Source organism: Chiloscyllium punctatum, chromosome 32 (assembly GCF_047496795.1).
Source record: "Chiloscyllium punctatum isolate Juve2018m chromosome 32, sChiPun1.3, whole genome shotgun sequence".
Classification (NCBI taxonomy): Eukaryota; Metazoa; Chordata; class Chondrichthyes; order Orectolobiformes; family Hemiscylliidae; genus Chiloscyllium; species Chiloscyllium punctatum.
Genome location: NC_092770.1, coordinates 44,167,114 through 44,184,769, shown reverse-complemented (window position 1 = coordinate 44,184,769; position 17,656 = coordinate 44,167,114). Strand labels below are relative to the sequence as shown.

The window sequence follows — 17,656 nt, the reverse complement described above, 5'->3', positions numbered from 1 at the left end:
GTACAGCCTACAACATCTCGGCAGGTACATGATTAGTAAAGGTTTATACGGATTTGAGCCAAACGCAGGTAACTGGGACGAGTTCCGATGGAAACTTGATCTCTGTCTATTCCATATGGTTCCACAACTACGATTCCTTCAGCCAGGCCGCACTTCAGAGCACGTGACAGGAACAGCGGAACGACTCGGATCCGGCCTTTGAACAGCGTGGGTGTCTTTATGAGGTCATCAGTGTGCGACGCCGACGGTTTGTCGTGTGAGTCGGAGAAAGATCGAGAAAGAAACGAATCAGGGAGCGTGATAGTGAAGAGTGCGGTCACCGTGGAGAGGGGCCAGGTTTGGAGCGGTGTTTCTGTGGCCACGGATTTAAATCTCAAGCCTGTGGGGTCGGGGGAAGTGACTGCCCACTTTAATGTAGAGCCTGCCTCATCTCCGGCTGGAAACCGGTCTCCAGCTCTCCCAGTTGTCTTGGCCTGTTGGCTGCTGTCTGGTTTGGGGAAACACTGCGCCCTTAAAGAGTCAAGCTACACATTTAGTTTGCAGTAGCCCAGAAGCCGCAATTCCTCTTTCCCCTCAGTAAGCCGAGAAGTGTTCAGAAACGAAATGAATGCTGAGCTAAAGGAGGCACGAAGAAGGGCATAGAAGAGAGGGATGAGAGTCTCGTGAATGAAATGTAGTTAAAAATTACATGACACCAGGTTACAGTCCAACAAGTTTATTTGAAAGTATAAGCTTTTGGAGCGCTGCTCCTTCATCAGGAGCGTAGGACACAAATTATAGGAAAATATCTAAGTGTCATACAACTGATGTGGTATATTAAACAAACCTGTTAAGTCATCAGTCACTTAGAATAGGTTGCAGGTTTTGATTCGTTAATATGTAAATCCCAGAGCTTCTTTGAAGTCACATTCCTGAGATAACTTACGGTTTTATGCAAAAGGTGACATCTCAGCTCAATGTATTAAAGGTGTGAGGTTAGTGTCTTTATTCCAATCTAGAGTCAGACTGGTTTTATTTCCAAAGTAGGAATTGATAAAATGTCACATGGACTGATTGCCTACAAATTGTGTGCTTTCTGAACAAAATAGAATGTATCTGCAACTGTGAATTAACACTGTAGACAAGTGTGTGTATATTAATGAGAGAGGGTCTGCATGTGTCTGATTGTAAGTGTGTGTATGTGTGCTTTGTGTGACAGTATGGTGGGTAAAATCAAGGACTGCAGATGCTGGAAACCAGATTCTAGATTAGAGTGGTGCTGGAAAAGCACAACAGTTCAGGCAGCATCTGAGGAGCACGAAAATCGATGTTTCGGGCAAAAGCCCTTCATTAGGAATAGAGGCAGAGTGTCTGCAGGGTGGAGAGAGATACTACAGTGTAGTGGGGTCACCTGTAGTGTGACATGATCCAAGATCCTGTTTGAGGCCATCCTCATGGGTACAGAACTTGGCTATCAGCCTCTGCTCAGTGACTCTGCGTTCTTGTGTATCTGAAAGTCCGATTTAGAGTTTAGTCATCTGAAGATTTGAGGCTGAATGTCCTTGACCGCTGAAGTGTTCCCTGACTGGGACGGTGCATCCCTGTCTGGCGATTGTTGCATGGTGTCCATTCATCCTTTGTTGTAGCATCTGCTTGGTCTTGCCAATGTCTCGGGGCATCCTAGCCTGCAGCGTATGAGATAGAAAACTCATGGCTGAGTCACATGAGTACCTGCCATGCACGTGATGGGTGGTATTCCCATGCTAATGGTAGTATCCATGTCTACACTCTTACACGTTGTGCAGTAGGCCTCCACTTCTCGTCTTTAAATAACTGTCAAACCTTAAACAGACCATTGTTTGCAGCAAACTGCCCAGCCTTCAGGACAACATGGCTCACCCCTAATGAAGGGCTTACGCCTGAAACATCGATTCTCCTGCTCCTGGGAAGCTGCCTGCCCTGCTGTACTTTTCCAGCACCACGCACTCGATTGTAAACCCTGTTATGGCAACTGCTATAAAACATGTTGACATGGATACTACCATTATACGTGGGGATATCACTTATTATATGTGTGGTAGGTACTCCTCTTTTACTATAAATTGTCCTAGAACCCTTCCTCACTAGCAACCTGATGAAAGTTCATATTTCCAGATAAACCTGTTGGACCATAACCAGTGTTGTGTTTTTTTTCTTTTAAACTTTGTCCACCCCACTCCAACACTGGCACCTCTACGTGATGAAATGTAGTATGTGAGGGGAAGGTCGGAAAACATTAGTGCTTAAGTGTAGGGAGTTGGTGGTTTTTAGAGGTAAACCAAGGAAATTTAAATTGAACAGTCTGGAAGACAATACAGTAACATTGGTTATGGACAGATGTGAACAGGACCGAATTAGATGATGGGATATGTGGTGACGAGTTTTGGCTGAGTTTGGGTTTTAAGGTGTGGAGGCTAAGCACATTTTGAAATAATTGTTTGTAGATGACAATTTTGGGGATAGATAGGTGAGGTCAGAGTTAGTTTTTTAAAAAAAATTGTCTGGATATTGGACAAGCAATTTGACATGCAGTGGATAGGTTGAGAGGTCAGGAGTGTAAATGTGGAAAGTTTGGTAGAATGTGGAAGCATGTAAATAGATTACATATAGGGGTGACCTACACTTTAAATGCCCTTTGTAGCCTGCTCAATTTTGTAAGGTAGACAGTTCTAAGCATTCACAACCCTTCTAAGGGGGAAAAAATGATTTGCATCTTTTTTGAATCCATTGCAGAATAAGGGAACACCTGACCACAATTTTTGAGATTCTCCAAGTAGTGGTAAAATTTGAATATCTATCCTGTCAAGCCCCCTCAGAATTCGATCGGCCCTTATTCTTCTAAACCTTATCTTTGTATCTTTCATAGGCTGTTTCAAGGTCTTTCGTGCCCCTGTCACCTTGCAGGCTGTCATTTTTGAGATGTTTATGATGTTGTGAAAACCAATGAAAAATACAGATAAATTATATACTATTTCCCTATTCCCTGTTAATACAGTACCCAGTTCCAATCTTCAAAAGCCCCACATTTACTATAGCTCCTCTTTTTATTCCCAAAGAAATTCTTGCTGTTTGTTTTTATATTTCTTGCAAATTTACTTTCATAAACCATTTCTTCTTCTTTATTATCAATTTAATCATCCACTACTGGTTCCTAAAAAAAGATAAAATCCCCAATCCTCTGGCCTCCTTGACCACCTTTGTTAAATGGGTGATTTATCCTTGTCATCAAATCCTCCTTTTTTTGAAGGTGTTTTTTGAGCTTTATGAAATATCTGGTTAAATATCTGCTACTGCTCATCCATTGATGACAGTTTTGCCCATGTAATTTTAAACAACTTCCTTCATATCTCTGTAATTGCCCTTACTTACGTTGAAGAAACACATTTCAAATGTGACTTGCTGTCCCTCAAACTGAAATTTAAATTCTTCCATGTTGTGATCACTACCCCCCTAGAGGATCATTAACTCTTTAAATCGTCTCTTAATCCTATCTCATGGCACATCACTAGATATAAAATAGCCTTTTTAGGGATCACATCTGCAATGTACTGCTCTAAGAAACAATTCCTGATGCATCCTTCAAATTCATTTCCATGTCACCCATGCCCATCTGATTTTGTCCAGTCAATATCCAGATTAAATTTATAATAACTGTAGTATCTTTCTTAGAGATCTTTATTATTTCTCAATTAATATTTTGTACTACTTATGCTCTTATAGGAATTAAGAGTTACGGTGAGAGGATGGATAGTGGAGCTGAGGCTACAAAAAGATCAGTCACAATCTTGTTGAATGGTGGAGTGGGCTTGAAGGGCCAGATGGCATACTCCTGCTCCTGGTTCTTATGTTCTACAGTGTGGCCTATTGACAACTCCCACTGATGACGTTTCCTTGCTGTACCTTATTTCCAGCCAAACTGTCTTTCATATCACAACCTGTTGCACCTATCACTAATGATAGCCTTGAATATTCTGACCGTTCTTGTCCTGCCACGGTCTTGACAGTCAGCGCTACACCTTGGTTCTCATCCACTGTCCACAGCTTAGTGAGATTCCAATATCAACTAATCTGATAACTGAATATCTCCACAAATGCTTTCACAGCATCATGCCATTGCTTTAAATTGAAGATGAAATAGAAATGAGAAAGCAGAATTGCAGGTATTGGTGATTTCCCCAACACTCTGCTACTTTCCTTCAACAAGCTACCCTAACTCATTTTCCCTTTTGCCTATTCTTCTGGAGCATCAAGTATACTTGAATATTGCATTCCCAGTTTTGGTCACCCTGCAGCTATACCTGTTTAATTACTGTTAGGTCCTATTCATTATTTCTGTTTGTGCCATCTCCTCCTATCTTTTTATAAATCCTGCATGCATTCAGATAGAGGATTGAGGTTTGACTTTTTAACTAGTGGTTTCCAGTTTTTGTTATACTATTCTGTATTTATTTTGTTCTCCTTCCTATCACATTATGATGATTGTTTGCCTTTTCACTACCCTGCATCTCTGCTTTCTTGTTTCTGTGATGTGGAGGTGTTGGTGTCGGACTGGGATGGACAAAGTTAAAAATTACACAACACCAGGTTTATAGTCCAACAGGTTTATTTGGGGCTACAGGTTTTTAGAGCACTGCTCCTTCGTCATTTAGCTAGTCACTAACCTGGTGTTGTGTGATTTTTAACATTCTTGTTTGTTAGCTTTTTTAAAACTTCCCTTCAATTAAACTCCCCCACACCGCTGTTAACACAGAATTTAATTGGTTTAAAGCAATGGTGTGATGGTGAGAAAACACTTGTAGAGATGATCAGCCAATGGGTTAGTTAATAATAGAGCAAATTACAGTAGATACTGGAATCTGTACTGAAAACAAAAAATGCTGGAAATCAGTTGGTCAGCAACATCATTGTAGAGACAGCAAGCTAATATTTTGAGAATAGATGACTCTTCAGAGCTGACAAAGTGTGGAGGGGACAGCGTTTATGCAATAGTTGGGGGTGGGGGAAGGTGTTAATCGTGCAGATTTAAGTGATTGGGATGTGAGAATGGTAGAACAATGATGTGTCTAACTGCCAAACTGGAAAGATGGTTCCACTGGAGTGGGGGGAGGGAAGAGATGACATGGTGACAGAGAATGCAACAAGTGAAAGCAAGAAGAAAGTGAAGAAGTGGGAGTGAGTTTACAATCTGAAGGTGTTGAACAAATATTAAGTCTCTACCTCCACGTGGCTCCCCCACTATTGCATAAATGCTGCTTCCTCCAGACTTCACGTCAGCTCTGAAGAGTCATCCAGACTCAAAACATTAGCTTACTCTCTCATCAGATGCTGCCTGACCTGCTGTAGTTAGTAGTGGAATCTCATTAAGCTGACGGTGGACAAGAATCATTTGAAAGAGATGTGGTCAACTGTCAAAGACTGTAGGAAGACAGGTTCAAAGTATTCCAGTCATTTCAGTGTTAGGACTGGAGAAATTCAAACATAGTTTTTGGAAACTTGGCCATGTCTTTGGATAAATGCGAGTATTTTCAAGTACTTTGGAGATTAAAAAAAAGTTTGGAGGATGATGTAGTAGTTTACATAGAAAGTTGGGTTTCTTTGAGGAGAACTGATACTGGAGATTTTAAGGAGAGCATTAGCATCTGTGAGGAATAAAGATTTGCGCTATCAGCTAGCACAGGGACCAGGAAAAGAATTTGAGTTATTGACAGAGAAACTAGGGGTTACAGGTTCAAAGCAGAGTTGTAATCTCTGAGGGGTGGAGTTTGTCTTGATGTATGAAGAATGGGTGAAGTTTGCGGGAGGGAAAGAAGGATTGCTAACTCTGCTACAGCTGTTTGGCTAATTAATCAATTGACATTTTCTTTTTAAAGTGAAAATTTTAAATTTTACACTTGGGGTTTGGATTAACTTGAAGACACATTAATCTGAAGACTCATACAATGGACATCCGACCTAATCAGACAATCTACATTAACAACATTAATGATAAAGTTAAAAAAGAAGGTAAATTGATTTCAAGCTTCCTTTCAATCTAACATGTGGATAGGTTCAATGTATCAGAAAAGTTTGTTGCAGAGTTTATGATATTAACAAGTGACTGAACACTGAAGGGGCAGTTATAATGGCTGCTTTTTATTTAACCACGTTCCTTTGCCAGATAGGAAACCAGTCCTGCTCACTGTTACTACCATTCGGTCTCATGTAAGCAAGTAAGGCTGAGGTTGTGTGATCAGTTCATGCAGTATTCTAAATTTGTAGTCACAAGAATAGAGGAAAAAAATGGGGTTTAAGGTGTCCTTACAGCACCCCCTTCTCTCATCAGTTGGTAAATGGTTTGTGCCATTTGTAGGAGAGAATGGGATCAAAGAGACTGTTCTATAAGCAGTGATTAATATTTGTAAAACTGAGCCCTTGGGTTTGGGCTAGGAGTTGAGCTGTTAAATGTTTGCATTTTAAATTGTCTAGGGGAGTTGTTGATCAGCCAGATGTGCTCGACTATAAATTTGGATAACAAATTAACAGTAATTGCCCCATGGTAAGTTCGGAGTCATGTTTATTTTTTCAAAATATAGCAGCTGCAAGGCATTAAACCAGTTTGGGGTTTTGATGACTTAAATTACCTAGAATGTATTAAGCAATATCCAACACTGACATTGTTATTAGCCCGTATTTTGTGCTCAGTAATGTTTATTTTGCAGAGGAATGAGGTGAAGGTGGCTACAAGTAATAGAAACTGTTCTGTGAGCTAGATAACTTGCAATGAATACTGGTTATTTTTATGTAATGTAACATTTGAAATTATAAGAATTCTTTGTTTTACATGTAAAGCATAACGTGAGAATTAATTTTGATTTTTGCTATTCTCCAGTCATAAATCTTGTCCGGTCTCTCTCTCTTCTGATTCCACCCTCTTCCATCTCTTTATTTCCTCACTTAATGAGCTTTCTGGCCTCTACATTTAATTCTTTCCCCAAATCCTTGCCTCTTGCTATAAAACACTTTGTTCAGTGTTTTTTTTTTAAATCCATCCTAATTTTTCCTCTTTGGCTTTTTCTTGTAATTCTGTAAAATACCTGTACCTTGAGAGAGTTTTCCATGATAATGCTACAAGTTTTTGAGTACATGCAAGGCACTATGTACCCTTATTGACTTTGATTTGGAAGGTCATGGAATTCATCAAGGGTCAAGAATTTTGAGTAGGCAATTTGCTTTGCTGCTGAGAGGTTGCATGACCTTTTTGGATGAAATGCTAAACTGAGATCATATCTGCTTGTCACAAGTGTATATGGTGGATGGGGCAGGAGGGAAGAAGAGAGAGTTCTTGCTCGTTTGTTCCTGAACGCAAACTATTAAAAGTTTAACTGGATAGTTTCCGATTGCCATTTATGGAATACTGTCGTTTGCAAGTGGTTTGCCACATCTATCCACAATATTTGCAGTCACAGTTAATTGTTTGTGAAGCACTGCTAAAGATTTGAAAGGGACTGGGCTTGTATACCCTCGAGTTTAGAAGATGGAGAGGAAATCTGATTTGAGATGTGTAAGATTATTAAAGGATTGGACACTCTGGAGGCAGCAAGCATGTTTCCGCTGATGGGTGAGTCCCGAACCAGAGGACACAGTTTAAAAATAAGGGGTAGGCCGTTTAGAACAGAATGAAGGAGAAACTTCTTCACCCAGAGAGTGGTGGGTGTGTGGAATGCTGTGGAGAAGAAGGCTGTGGAGGCCAAGTCTCTGGATACTTTCAAGAAAGAGTTGGATAGAGCTCTTAAGGATAGTGGAATAAGGCAGGAACAGGATACTGATTGAGGATGATCAGCCATGATCATATTGAATGGTGGTGCTGACTCGAAGGGCAAAATGACCTATTGTCTAATTAAATACAACTTTCTGCTTCCTATCCTCATTTTAAGGAAATGCTTAGTTATGAGTTTACAGTGTTCTTATTTATGGTATGTTTTATAGCTACTCACTTCAATGGAAAATTACTAAAGCCTTGGTGATTCGTTTGACTGCATGAGTAACTAAAAATTTTGTAGGCTATCTTTTTTTTTGACAAGCTTCAGTAGTAATTGAATGAAAAGCTTGATTTTGCTTTTTCAACTCATTTTTGCTGGAATTTTTGAGCACAGATTTGAGAATTGATTTCCAGTGGTGTTCCTCTTGCAGGGAAAGCACTATTAGGATAGTTGTGCTGATGAAATTTCTACTTAAAAAGAAACTTGTCAAAAATTGTGTGAAAGGAGCAGGCTGGAATGGGGCATGTTATATCAATAAAATGAAAGAATGTGGATGTTTTTATAACTTCTCGATGCTGCATATGGACATGCAACTTGTGCTGACAAGTGGCAAGTAACATTCATGCCACCCAAGTGCTAAGCAATGACTATCTCCAACAAGAGAATCTAACCATTGCCCCTTGGCATTCAATGGTAACACAGTCACTGAATCCTTCACCATCAATATTCTGTAGGTTACCATTGACTAGAAACTAGATTGGCCATACAAATACTACAGCTACAAGTGCTGATTATTATTGAGGGATTCTGCAGCAATTAACTTGCTTCCTGTCTCCCTGAAACCCATCCACAGGACACCAGTCAGGAGTGTGACGGAATGCTCTTACCTGCATGGATGAGTACAAATCCAACAGAGCTTAAGAGCTTGATACCATCCAAAACACAGCACTGCATTTGATTGGCTAGCACCACATCCACAAATATTCACTTTCTCATGACAGATTATACAATACCAGCAGTGTGTACTATCTGGAAGATGCACAGCAGGAATTCATCCAAAGCTCCTTTAGACAGCATCTTCCACATTCATGACCACAAATATCTACAAGGACAAAAGCGTTGGATGCATGGGAACACCACCAGCTGCAAGTTGCCCTCTAGGCCACTCTCCATCCTGACTTGGAAACATTGTCTTTCTTTAATGTCGCTGGTCCAAATCCTGAAACGCTTGCTAATAACATTTGAGTGTACTTACTCCAAAAGGACTGGCTCCAGAAGCCTGCAGTAAATGTTGGCCCTGCCAGTGAAGCTCACATCCCATGAATGATTGTTTTTGGGGAAAATACCCACTAGTTATGAAAAGGTGAACCTCTGAGTTTATAGCAATTTTTCAAACTTGATTATGAATGTATGTGTCTATTCATTCCAAATATAAGAAATAGGAACGTGAGTAGATCATTTGGACTGTCAAGCCTGCTCTGCTATTCAATAGGATCACTGGTGATCTGACATTCCTTATGTCCACTTATCCCATAACCTTGCAGAATTGAGAATTGCTGAAAATAGACACTTTGTTTTTTCAAAACCTTTTTTGCACTTATCAGGATAATTTGCAAGAATTATACACCCTAACTGTTAATGTATGTAGCTTCCAGTATACATATATCACCCTTTTGAGCCCAATCGCAATCTGAAATTGGTTGTCAGCCTTGCACGTTCAGAAGAAAATTGCAGATGTTGTCTTATTGTGGAATCATGTTTAATATTGAATGCTCTTTTGCAAGTGTGGGCCTGTTGGGTATTTTGTTGTTTTGGTTGAGTACTTCTTGTGAATTGGCCTGAGTGCAAAACAAGGTTTTGACAAAATGTCATTTTTTTTAAGGAATGCTCAGGCTCTGTACTACCAAATGACAGTGACAGTTCTAAAGCATATGAGTATAGCAAATTAAACATGTTTTTATTTTTCTCCATAGAGCTGAAGAGAGCATTATATGCACTGTTTTCTCAATTTGGTCAAATAGTTGATATTGTAGCATTGAAGACTATGAAAATGAGAGGACAAGCATTTGTAATTTTTAAAGAGATAACATGTGCCACGAGTGCTTTACGGCAGATACAAGGATTCCCGTTTTATGGCAAACCTATGGTAAGTAAATGCTCTCACGCTGATATTTGTATTACCAGTAGGTAAAAAGGTATTTGTATTACCAGTCTATAGTAGTCTACACTCTTCTATAGAAGAATAAGCCACATTATCCTTCATTGCTGTTGAGTTCAAGCTCACCTTTTAGATCAGAGCTCTCCATTGCTTGATAAATTGGTCAATGTTCAAGAGATTTGGATTGTTTTTATCCTGTTTGGGTTTCTAAAAACAATATTACCATACCCATTGACATTGTACTCGTCTTTGGCTTTTGTCTCCATGTTCTTATTTTTCTGTGCCTTTGCATTGTGGGATAAGCAAAGCATCAAAAACCTGTAATGTCTTCAGATTAAAAATATAATTCTGATTTTTCTTGGGCAGTCAGGAAGCCCATTGTTTTTTAATAAATGATTTTAATTGGATAATCTATCTTTTAGCGAGCAATTCAATTCTAAAACTTGTCTAAATTTTTCATTAGCTAAAGGTCCCTTTTGTATTCTGGCCATGTCACAGCGTAACGATATTGATTCAGTGATGTAGCTGTGGGTATTGCCTTTTCAAATGCACAGTTTTAAATTACAATTTACAAAATTGGGTTGGAAGACCTGTCTGAAATTTTGACTTTAATTGCTAGAAAATGATATGTATTGCATGATTAAGAAAATATAACATTTTCGGCTTTAGAAAATTAGGACTTGTATTGGTTTGTTTATTTGGAAAATAATGCTGTTAATTTAGAATAGAAAAACATTAATGAAACAAAAAATACAGAACAACTAAAGCAGTGACACCTACTCTGAGAACTGGGAAATAGAAATAAAAACTGAGTTATCAGCAGGATTTCATTATACCTCGCCTCATATGAAAAAGGTTCCCCATGGGAGACTGCTCACTCTGCCTCGGCTCCAATCCAACTGTTCAAGCAGATGCTCTTTCATCCCATCAGCCTTACTGAAGTCCACATAGATCACGTCTACTGCTGTGCTCTCGTCTATCCTCTTTGTTACTTCTTCAAAAACTTGATGATGTTTGTGAGATATGGATTTCCCATGTAAAGGCTGATGACTACTTGTGCTGAAACCCTAGAACTCTGTGGGAAGCTAGAGAAGTGATTGCTGGGCCTCTTACTGAGATATTTCTATCATCGATAGTCACAGGTGAGGTGCTGGAAGACTAGAGCTTGTCTAACATGGTGCCATGATTTAAGAAAGGTGGTAAGAACAAGCCAGGAAACTATAGACCAGCGAGCTTGACGTCGATGGTGGGCAAGTTGTTGGAGGGACAGGATGTATATGTATTTGGAAGGGCAAGGACTGATTAGGGATAGTCAACATGGCTTTGTGCGTGGGAAATCATTCCAATAATCAATTTTCCTCTGTAGTAATAAGTTTGCAGATGACACCAAAATTGGAGGTGTAGTGGGCAGAGAAGAAAGTTACCTTGGATTACGACGGGATCTTGATCTGATGGGCCAATGGACTGAGTGGCAGATGGAATTTAATATTTATAAATGCAAAGTGCTGCGTTTTGGGAAAGCAAATCTTAGCAGGGCTTATACACTTAATGGTAAGGTCCTAGGGAGTTTGCTGAACAAAGCGAACTTGGAGTGCAGGTTCATAGCTCCTTGAAAGTACAGTGATCTATGTGGACTTCAGTAAGGCATATGAAAAAGGTTCCCCATGGGAGACTGCTTACTCTGCCTTGGCTCCAATCCAACTGTTCAAGCAGATGCTCTCCTCCCACTTTTCATCCCATTAGTCTCCAGTCTACACAGATCCAATCATCGATAGTCACAGGTGAGGTGCTGGAAGACTAGAGCTTGTCTAACATGGTCTCCTTCCTATCGGAAAGATGTTGTGAAACTTGAAAGGGTTCAGAAAAGACTTACAAGGATGTTGCCAGGGTTGGAGGATTTGAGCTATAAGGAGAGGCTGAACAAGCTGGGGCTGTTTTTCCCTGGATGTCGGAGGCTGAGAGGCGACCTTATAGAGGTTTATAAAATTTGAGGGGCATGGATAGGGTAAATAGACAAAGTCTTTTCCCTGGGGTTGGGGAGTCCAGAACTAGAGGACATAGGTTTAGAGTGAGAGGGGAAAGATATAAAAGAGACCTAAGGGGCAACTGTTCCATGCAGAGGGTGGCGTGTGTGTGGTGTGGGCTGCCAGAGGAAGTGGTGGAGGCGAGTACAATTGCAACATTTAAAAGGCATCTGAATGAGGAATGTGTAGGAATGGTTTGGAGGGATATGGCCTGTGTGCTGGCACATGGGTCTAGATTGGGTTCGGCTATCTGGTCAGCATGGACGCGTTGGACCAAAGGGTCTGTTTCCATGCTGTACACCTATGACTGTAAGTAACATGATCTTTCAGAAACTAATACTAAGGTGGTGTTAACAGAACAGATGAAACACAGGCATTTGACAAATTGGTTGGAAGCTTAAAGGAAATATATTACTAGTAAGCATGTTGGAGGTCAGTGGAATTAAAAATACTTGTCTTTAGAACATCTGTTTGGTACCTTACCTATCAATATTCAAAGTCTGTTCCAGTTCTGGATGTAGGTTTGCTTGCTGAGCTGGAAGGCTCATTTCCAGACGTTTGGTCACCCTACTAGGTAAAATCTTCAGTGGGTCCCCGGGCGAACGCTGCTGCTGCTGATTTCTGCTTTCTATTTATATGTTTGGGTTTCTTTTGGATTGGTGATGTCATTTACTGTGGTGATGACAGGAAATGACATAATCAACCCAAAGAAACCCAAACATATCAATAGAAAGCAGAAATCATCAGCAGCAGCGCTTCGCCAGGTGGCCCACTGAAGATTTTACCTAGTAGGGTGATGAAACATCTGGAAATGAGCCTTCCAGCTCAGTGAGCAAACCTACATCCAGAAGCTCAACCTGAGCTACACATCTTTGTTCCAATGTTGTAAAGTGGTAGCATTTGTATCATCTACAAGACTCCTTTTAATTATACCATCAGAATCTAGAAGAATGAGCCAGAGATGCATAGGGAATGCCACTGTTTCCAAGTTACATTCCATAATGTGCATCATCCTGACTTGGAACAATATTGCTGTTTCTTCATTGGGTCAGAATCTTGAACTCCCCTCACTGACATAAAGGATTGCAGCATTCAAAGAACAAATTAAAAGACAATGCTAGTGCAATGCAAAATGCTAGTTTATGGGACTTAGTTGGGTACCCCCTTCCCATACAAGAGCATTGTTGATATTAAACTAACTTACCCGTGTAGATTTTGTTCTGTACTGCATATTTCCATTCTGACAAATCTTTGAATTTTAAAGCAATTCATACCATCAAGTGTATTTGTGAGCTTTTCCCTATATATTAAAATTTTAGAATTTAAAAAAAAACTTTGCTAAAGATATGTTAACTCTCACCATTCTCCTTGCCTTTATGTAATGTGCTGTAATATGTCATACATAAACTGAAGAAATGCTTCACAAATGCAAGCTACGATTATAGACATAATGCTGGTAACCTGACCATTTTAAGTTTGTGAGGACAACTGAAGCCAGCTGTAGTTCCTATACTATTAGATTGACTAAGATCACTGTGGACTAATGAATGAGCCTGAACATTTGCTTCTATGCTGGATCAGCTCTTAGCCTTTATGTTTGCTTAACTTCTGTTTTATTAATCTTTTTTTCCTCTGGAGCAGTCATTCCTTTCCTCATTTTAATGAGAATACCATAACAGTTAAGAATTGGTACTGATAACTTCCAAAAAAAATTACTATATTTAAACACAAAGTATTTTTTTCTGACCATTTACTAATTTCAGTACTGTGATGAAATTCATAAAATTTTCAATATGGTCAAGAGAAGGATATTAGCAAATGTAGCCATTCAGTTGAGAGTTGTTTAGATTTCTGACAAAGTTTCTACAGAGAATTTTCATTTTCCTGAAGGAATTTGTTTTGGTTGGGAAGAAAGCATTTAATATGCTTGCCTTCATTGCTCAGATATTTGAGCATAGGAGTTGGAATGTCTTGTAGAGGTTAAACAGGATGTTGGTGAGGTTACTGTGTACAGATCAGGTAGCCTTACTATAGAAAGATATTAAATTGGAGAAGATTCACAGAAGGTTTCCAGGATGTGGCTGGAAATGGAGGGTTTGATTTATAAAAAGAGTCTGGTTAGGCTGGGACTTTTTCACTGGAGGCTAGGAGTTTGAGGGATGACCTTATGGAAGTTTGTAAAAAGCAAGAGAGGTATAAATAAGATGAACAGCAAGAGTCTTTTTCCCTAGGATGGGAGTTCAAAACTAGCGGGCATGTTTTTAAGGTGAGAGGAAAATGATTTTTCAGAAGACATGAGAGGCAACTTTCTTACGCAGTAGTTTGAGTGTGGAATGAACTGCCAAAGTGGTGGTTGCAGGTGCAATTACGACATTTTTAATATTTGTTCGTTTATAGGATATTGGTGGTGCTGGCTGGCCAACATTTATTGCCAGTCTCAAGTTGCCTTGAGAAGGTAATGGAGAGCTGCCGCCTTGAACTGCTGCAGTCCATCTGCTCTGAGTTGACCCACAATGCCATTAGGAAGGGAATTCCAAGATATTGACCCAGACACAGTGAAGGAACGGCAGGATGGTGAGTGGCTTGGAGGGGAACTTGATGGTGATGGTGCTCCCATATATCTGCTGCTCTTGTCCTTCTAGATTGAAGTGGTCATGGGTTTGGAAGGTGCTGTCTAAGGATCTATAGTGAATTTCATGTAGATAGTACACACTGCTGCTACTGAGCGTCAATGTTGGAGAGCGGATGCTTGTGGGTGTAGTGCCAATCAAGTGGGCTGCTTTGTCCTTGAATGGTGTCAAGCTTCGAGTGTTTTTGGGGCTGTACTCATCCAAGCAAGTGGGGAGTATTCCATCACCCTCCTAACTTGTCTTGTAGATGGCAGATAGGCTTTGGGGAGTCAGGACTTGTATTACTCGCTGCAGTATTCCTAGCGTCTGACCTAGCCATTGTTTATTTGGTGAGTCCAGTTGAGTTTCTGGTCGATGGTAACACCATTGAATGACAAGGGACAGTGGATTGATTGTCTCTTATAGTGACGGTCATAGCCTGCCATTTGTATGGTGCAAATGTTACTTGCCACTCGTCGGCCCAAGGTTGTACATTGTCCAGATTTTGTTGCATTTGAACATGGACTGCTTCAGTATCTGAGGAGTTGCGAATGATGCTGAACATTGTGCAATCATCAGCAAACATCCCTATTTCTGACCTTTTATGGAAGGAAGGTCATTGACTAAGTAGCTGAAGATGATTGGGCCTAGGACACTACTCTGAGGAACTCCTGCAGAGATGACCTGGAGCTAAGATGACTGACCTCTAACAACCATTACAGTCTTTCTATGTTTTGATTATGACTCCAACCATTGGAGAGTTTATCATTACTCGCTGATTCCAGTTTTGCTAGGGCTCTCGATGCCACACTTGGTCGAATACAACCTTGATGTTCTCCCCTCACTTCTGGAATTTATCTCCTTTTTTTTTGTCTATGTTTGAGCCAATGGTGGAATGAGGTCAGAAACTGAGTGGCCCTGGTGGAACCCAAACTGGGCGTCCCTAAACTGGTTATTGCTGAACAGATGTTGCTTGATAGCACTGACCCTTCCATCACTTTACTGATGATGGAGATTGGACTGATGGGGTGGTAATTAGCTGGTTTAGATTTATCCTTCTTTTTACGTTGAGGACATATTTGTGCAATTTCCAAAATTGTTAGATAGATGCCAGTGTTGGAACTGTATTGGAAAGCTCGGTTAGATGAGCAACACATTCTGGAGCACAAGTCTTCAGTACAATTGCCGGAATGCTGTCAGGCCCTGTAGCCTTTGCAGTATCCAGTGCCTCCCAACCGTTCCATGATATCACGTGGAGTGAATAGAATTGGCTGAAAACTGGTATCTGCGAAAGCTTCACCCTTTTGCACTGATGTTCTTAGCTCTTCCATCGTTTGAAGATGGGGATAGCTGTGGAGCTGCCTCCTCCACTGAGTTGTTTAATCGGCCAACCCCATTCATAACTGGGTGTGGCAGGACTATAGAGCTTAGATCTGATCTTTGGGATCACTTAGCTCTGTCTATCACTTGCTGCTTATGCTGTTTGGCATGCAAATAGTTCTGTTTGTTGACTTCACCAAGTTGACACCTTATTTTCAGGTATGCCTGGTGCTGCTGTTGGCATCCTCCTGTGCACTCCATTGAACTAGGGTTGATACCCCAGGTAATGTTTAAGTGGGGGATATGCTGGGTCATGAGGTTATAAATTGTGCTGGAATATGATTCTGCTGTTGATGGCTGACAGAACCTCATGAATTCCCAGTCTTGAATTGCCAGCTCTGTTCGAAGTCTGTCTCATTTTAGCACAGTGATGAAGCCACACAGCATGGAGGTTATTCTCAATGTGAAGGCGGGACTGTGCGGTGGTCACCTGACTGATATTGTCATGGACAGATGTCTGCAGCTGGAAGAATGGTAAGGATGAGATTGACTGACTGTTTTTCACTGTTGGTTCTCTCACCACCTGCCGCAGACCCAGTCTAACAAGTATGTCCTTTAGGAATTGACCAGCTTGTTGGGTAATACTGCTGCAGAGCCTCTTTTGGTGGACATTGAAATCCTCCATGCAGAGTACATTTTGTGCCCCAGCCATCCTCAGTCCTTCCTCATTTTTGAACACTGAGGTGTAGCGATTCATCAGCTGAGGAATGACGGTATGTGGTAATGAGAAGGAGGTTTCCTTGCCCATGCTTAACCTGAAGCCATGAAACTTCATGTGATTGGAGTCAACACTGACGACATTCAGGGAAACTCCCTCCTGGCTGTATACCATTGTGCCACCACCTTGTGCTGGTGGGACAGGATATATCCAAGGATGGTGGTGATGCTGTCTGAGACATTTGTCTGTAAAGTATGATTCTGTGAGCATGACTGTGTCAGGCTGTTGCTTAATTTGTCTGAGACAGCTCTCCCAATTTTGGCACTAGCCCCCAGATGTTAGTAAGGAGGACTTTGCAGGGTCATTTCTTAGCAGGGCTGTTTCTGCCATTGTCCTTTTGAATGTCTAGACGATGTCAGGTGATACTTTGAGATTTATAGCAATTAGTACAACTGAATGGCTTGCTAGGCTATTTCCGAGGGCGGTTGAGCGTCAACCACATTGCTGTAGGTTGGGAGTCATGTAGGCTAGACCAGGTGAAGATAGCAAATTTCCTTTCCTCAAGAACATTAGTGAACTAGATCGATTTCTCTGACAATCAACAACGATTTCATGGTCATCAGTAGTTTCCTAATTCTAGGCTTTTTTTTTGTTTGTTTCTTAAAGTAATTTCTATTGAATTCAAATTCCACCATCTGCTATGGTGGGATTCAAACCTGGGTTTCTGGATTAATAATCTAGCAATTACTAACACTAGGCCATTGCTTTCCCTAATAGCAAAAGACATTTGGATAAGTACGTGAATAGGAACGACTTGGAGGGATATGGGCCAGATGCAGACAAGTGGGACGAATTTAAATTAGGAACATGGTCAGCATGGGCAAGCTGGACTGAAGCATTAGTTTCCACACATCACTGTGTGACTCTGATTCTATATTTCCACATATCAAAAGGTTTTTTGCTTTTGTTTTTTTCGTTGGGATTTGGTCCACTTTGGTGTAAGTCTGATAGAGAATCTAAAGGTTAAATTTGACTTTGTTTAGTGCTCCCCATGTATGCAAAATTGTAAA

At 40.6% G+C, this 17,656-nt stretch overlaps 1 protein-coding gene across 3 annotated transcripts in view; it reads left to right on the top strand.

Moving 5' to 3' along the window:
• The first annotated feature begins 203 nt into the window (after positions 1 to 203).
• snrpb2 (small nuclear ribonucleoprotein polypeptide B2) overlaps positions 204 to 17,656 on the top strand; it is a 28,628-nt gene continuing 11,175 nt past the window's right edge. Inside the window, exons 1-3 of one of the 3 annotated variants that reach the window (XM_072552228.1) lie at positions 204 to 336; positions 5,889 to 6,021; positions 9,731 to 9,903. In XM_072552228.1, the coding sequence (XP_072408329.1) occupies positions 5,958 to 6,021; positions 9,731 to 9,903 (237 nt within the window). In that variant the 5' untranslated portion in view covers positions 204 to 336; positions 5,889 to 5,957. The remainder of the gene's footprint in view (positions 337 to 5,888; positions 6,022 to 9,730; positions 9,904 to 17,656) is intronic. The other 2 variants (XM_072552229.1, XM_072552230.1) reach the window with 2 other exon arrangements.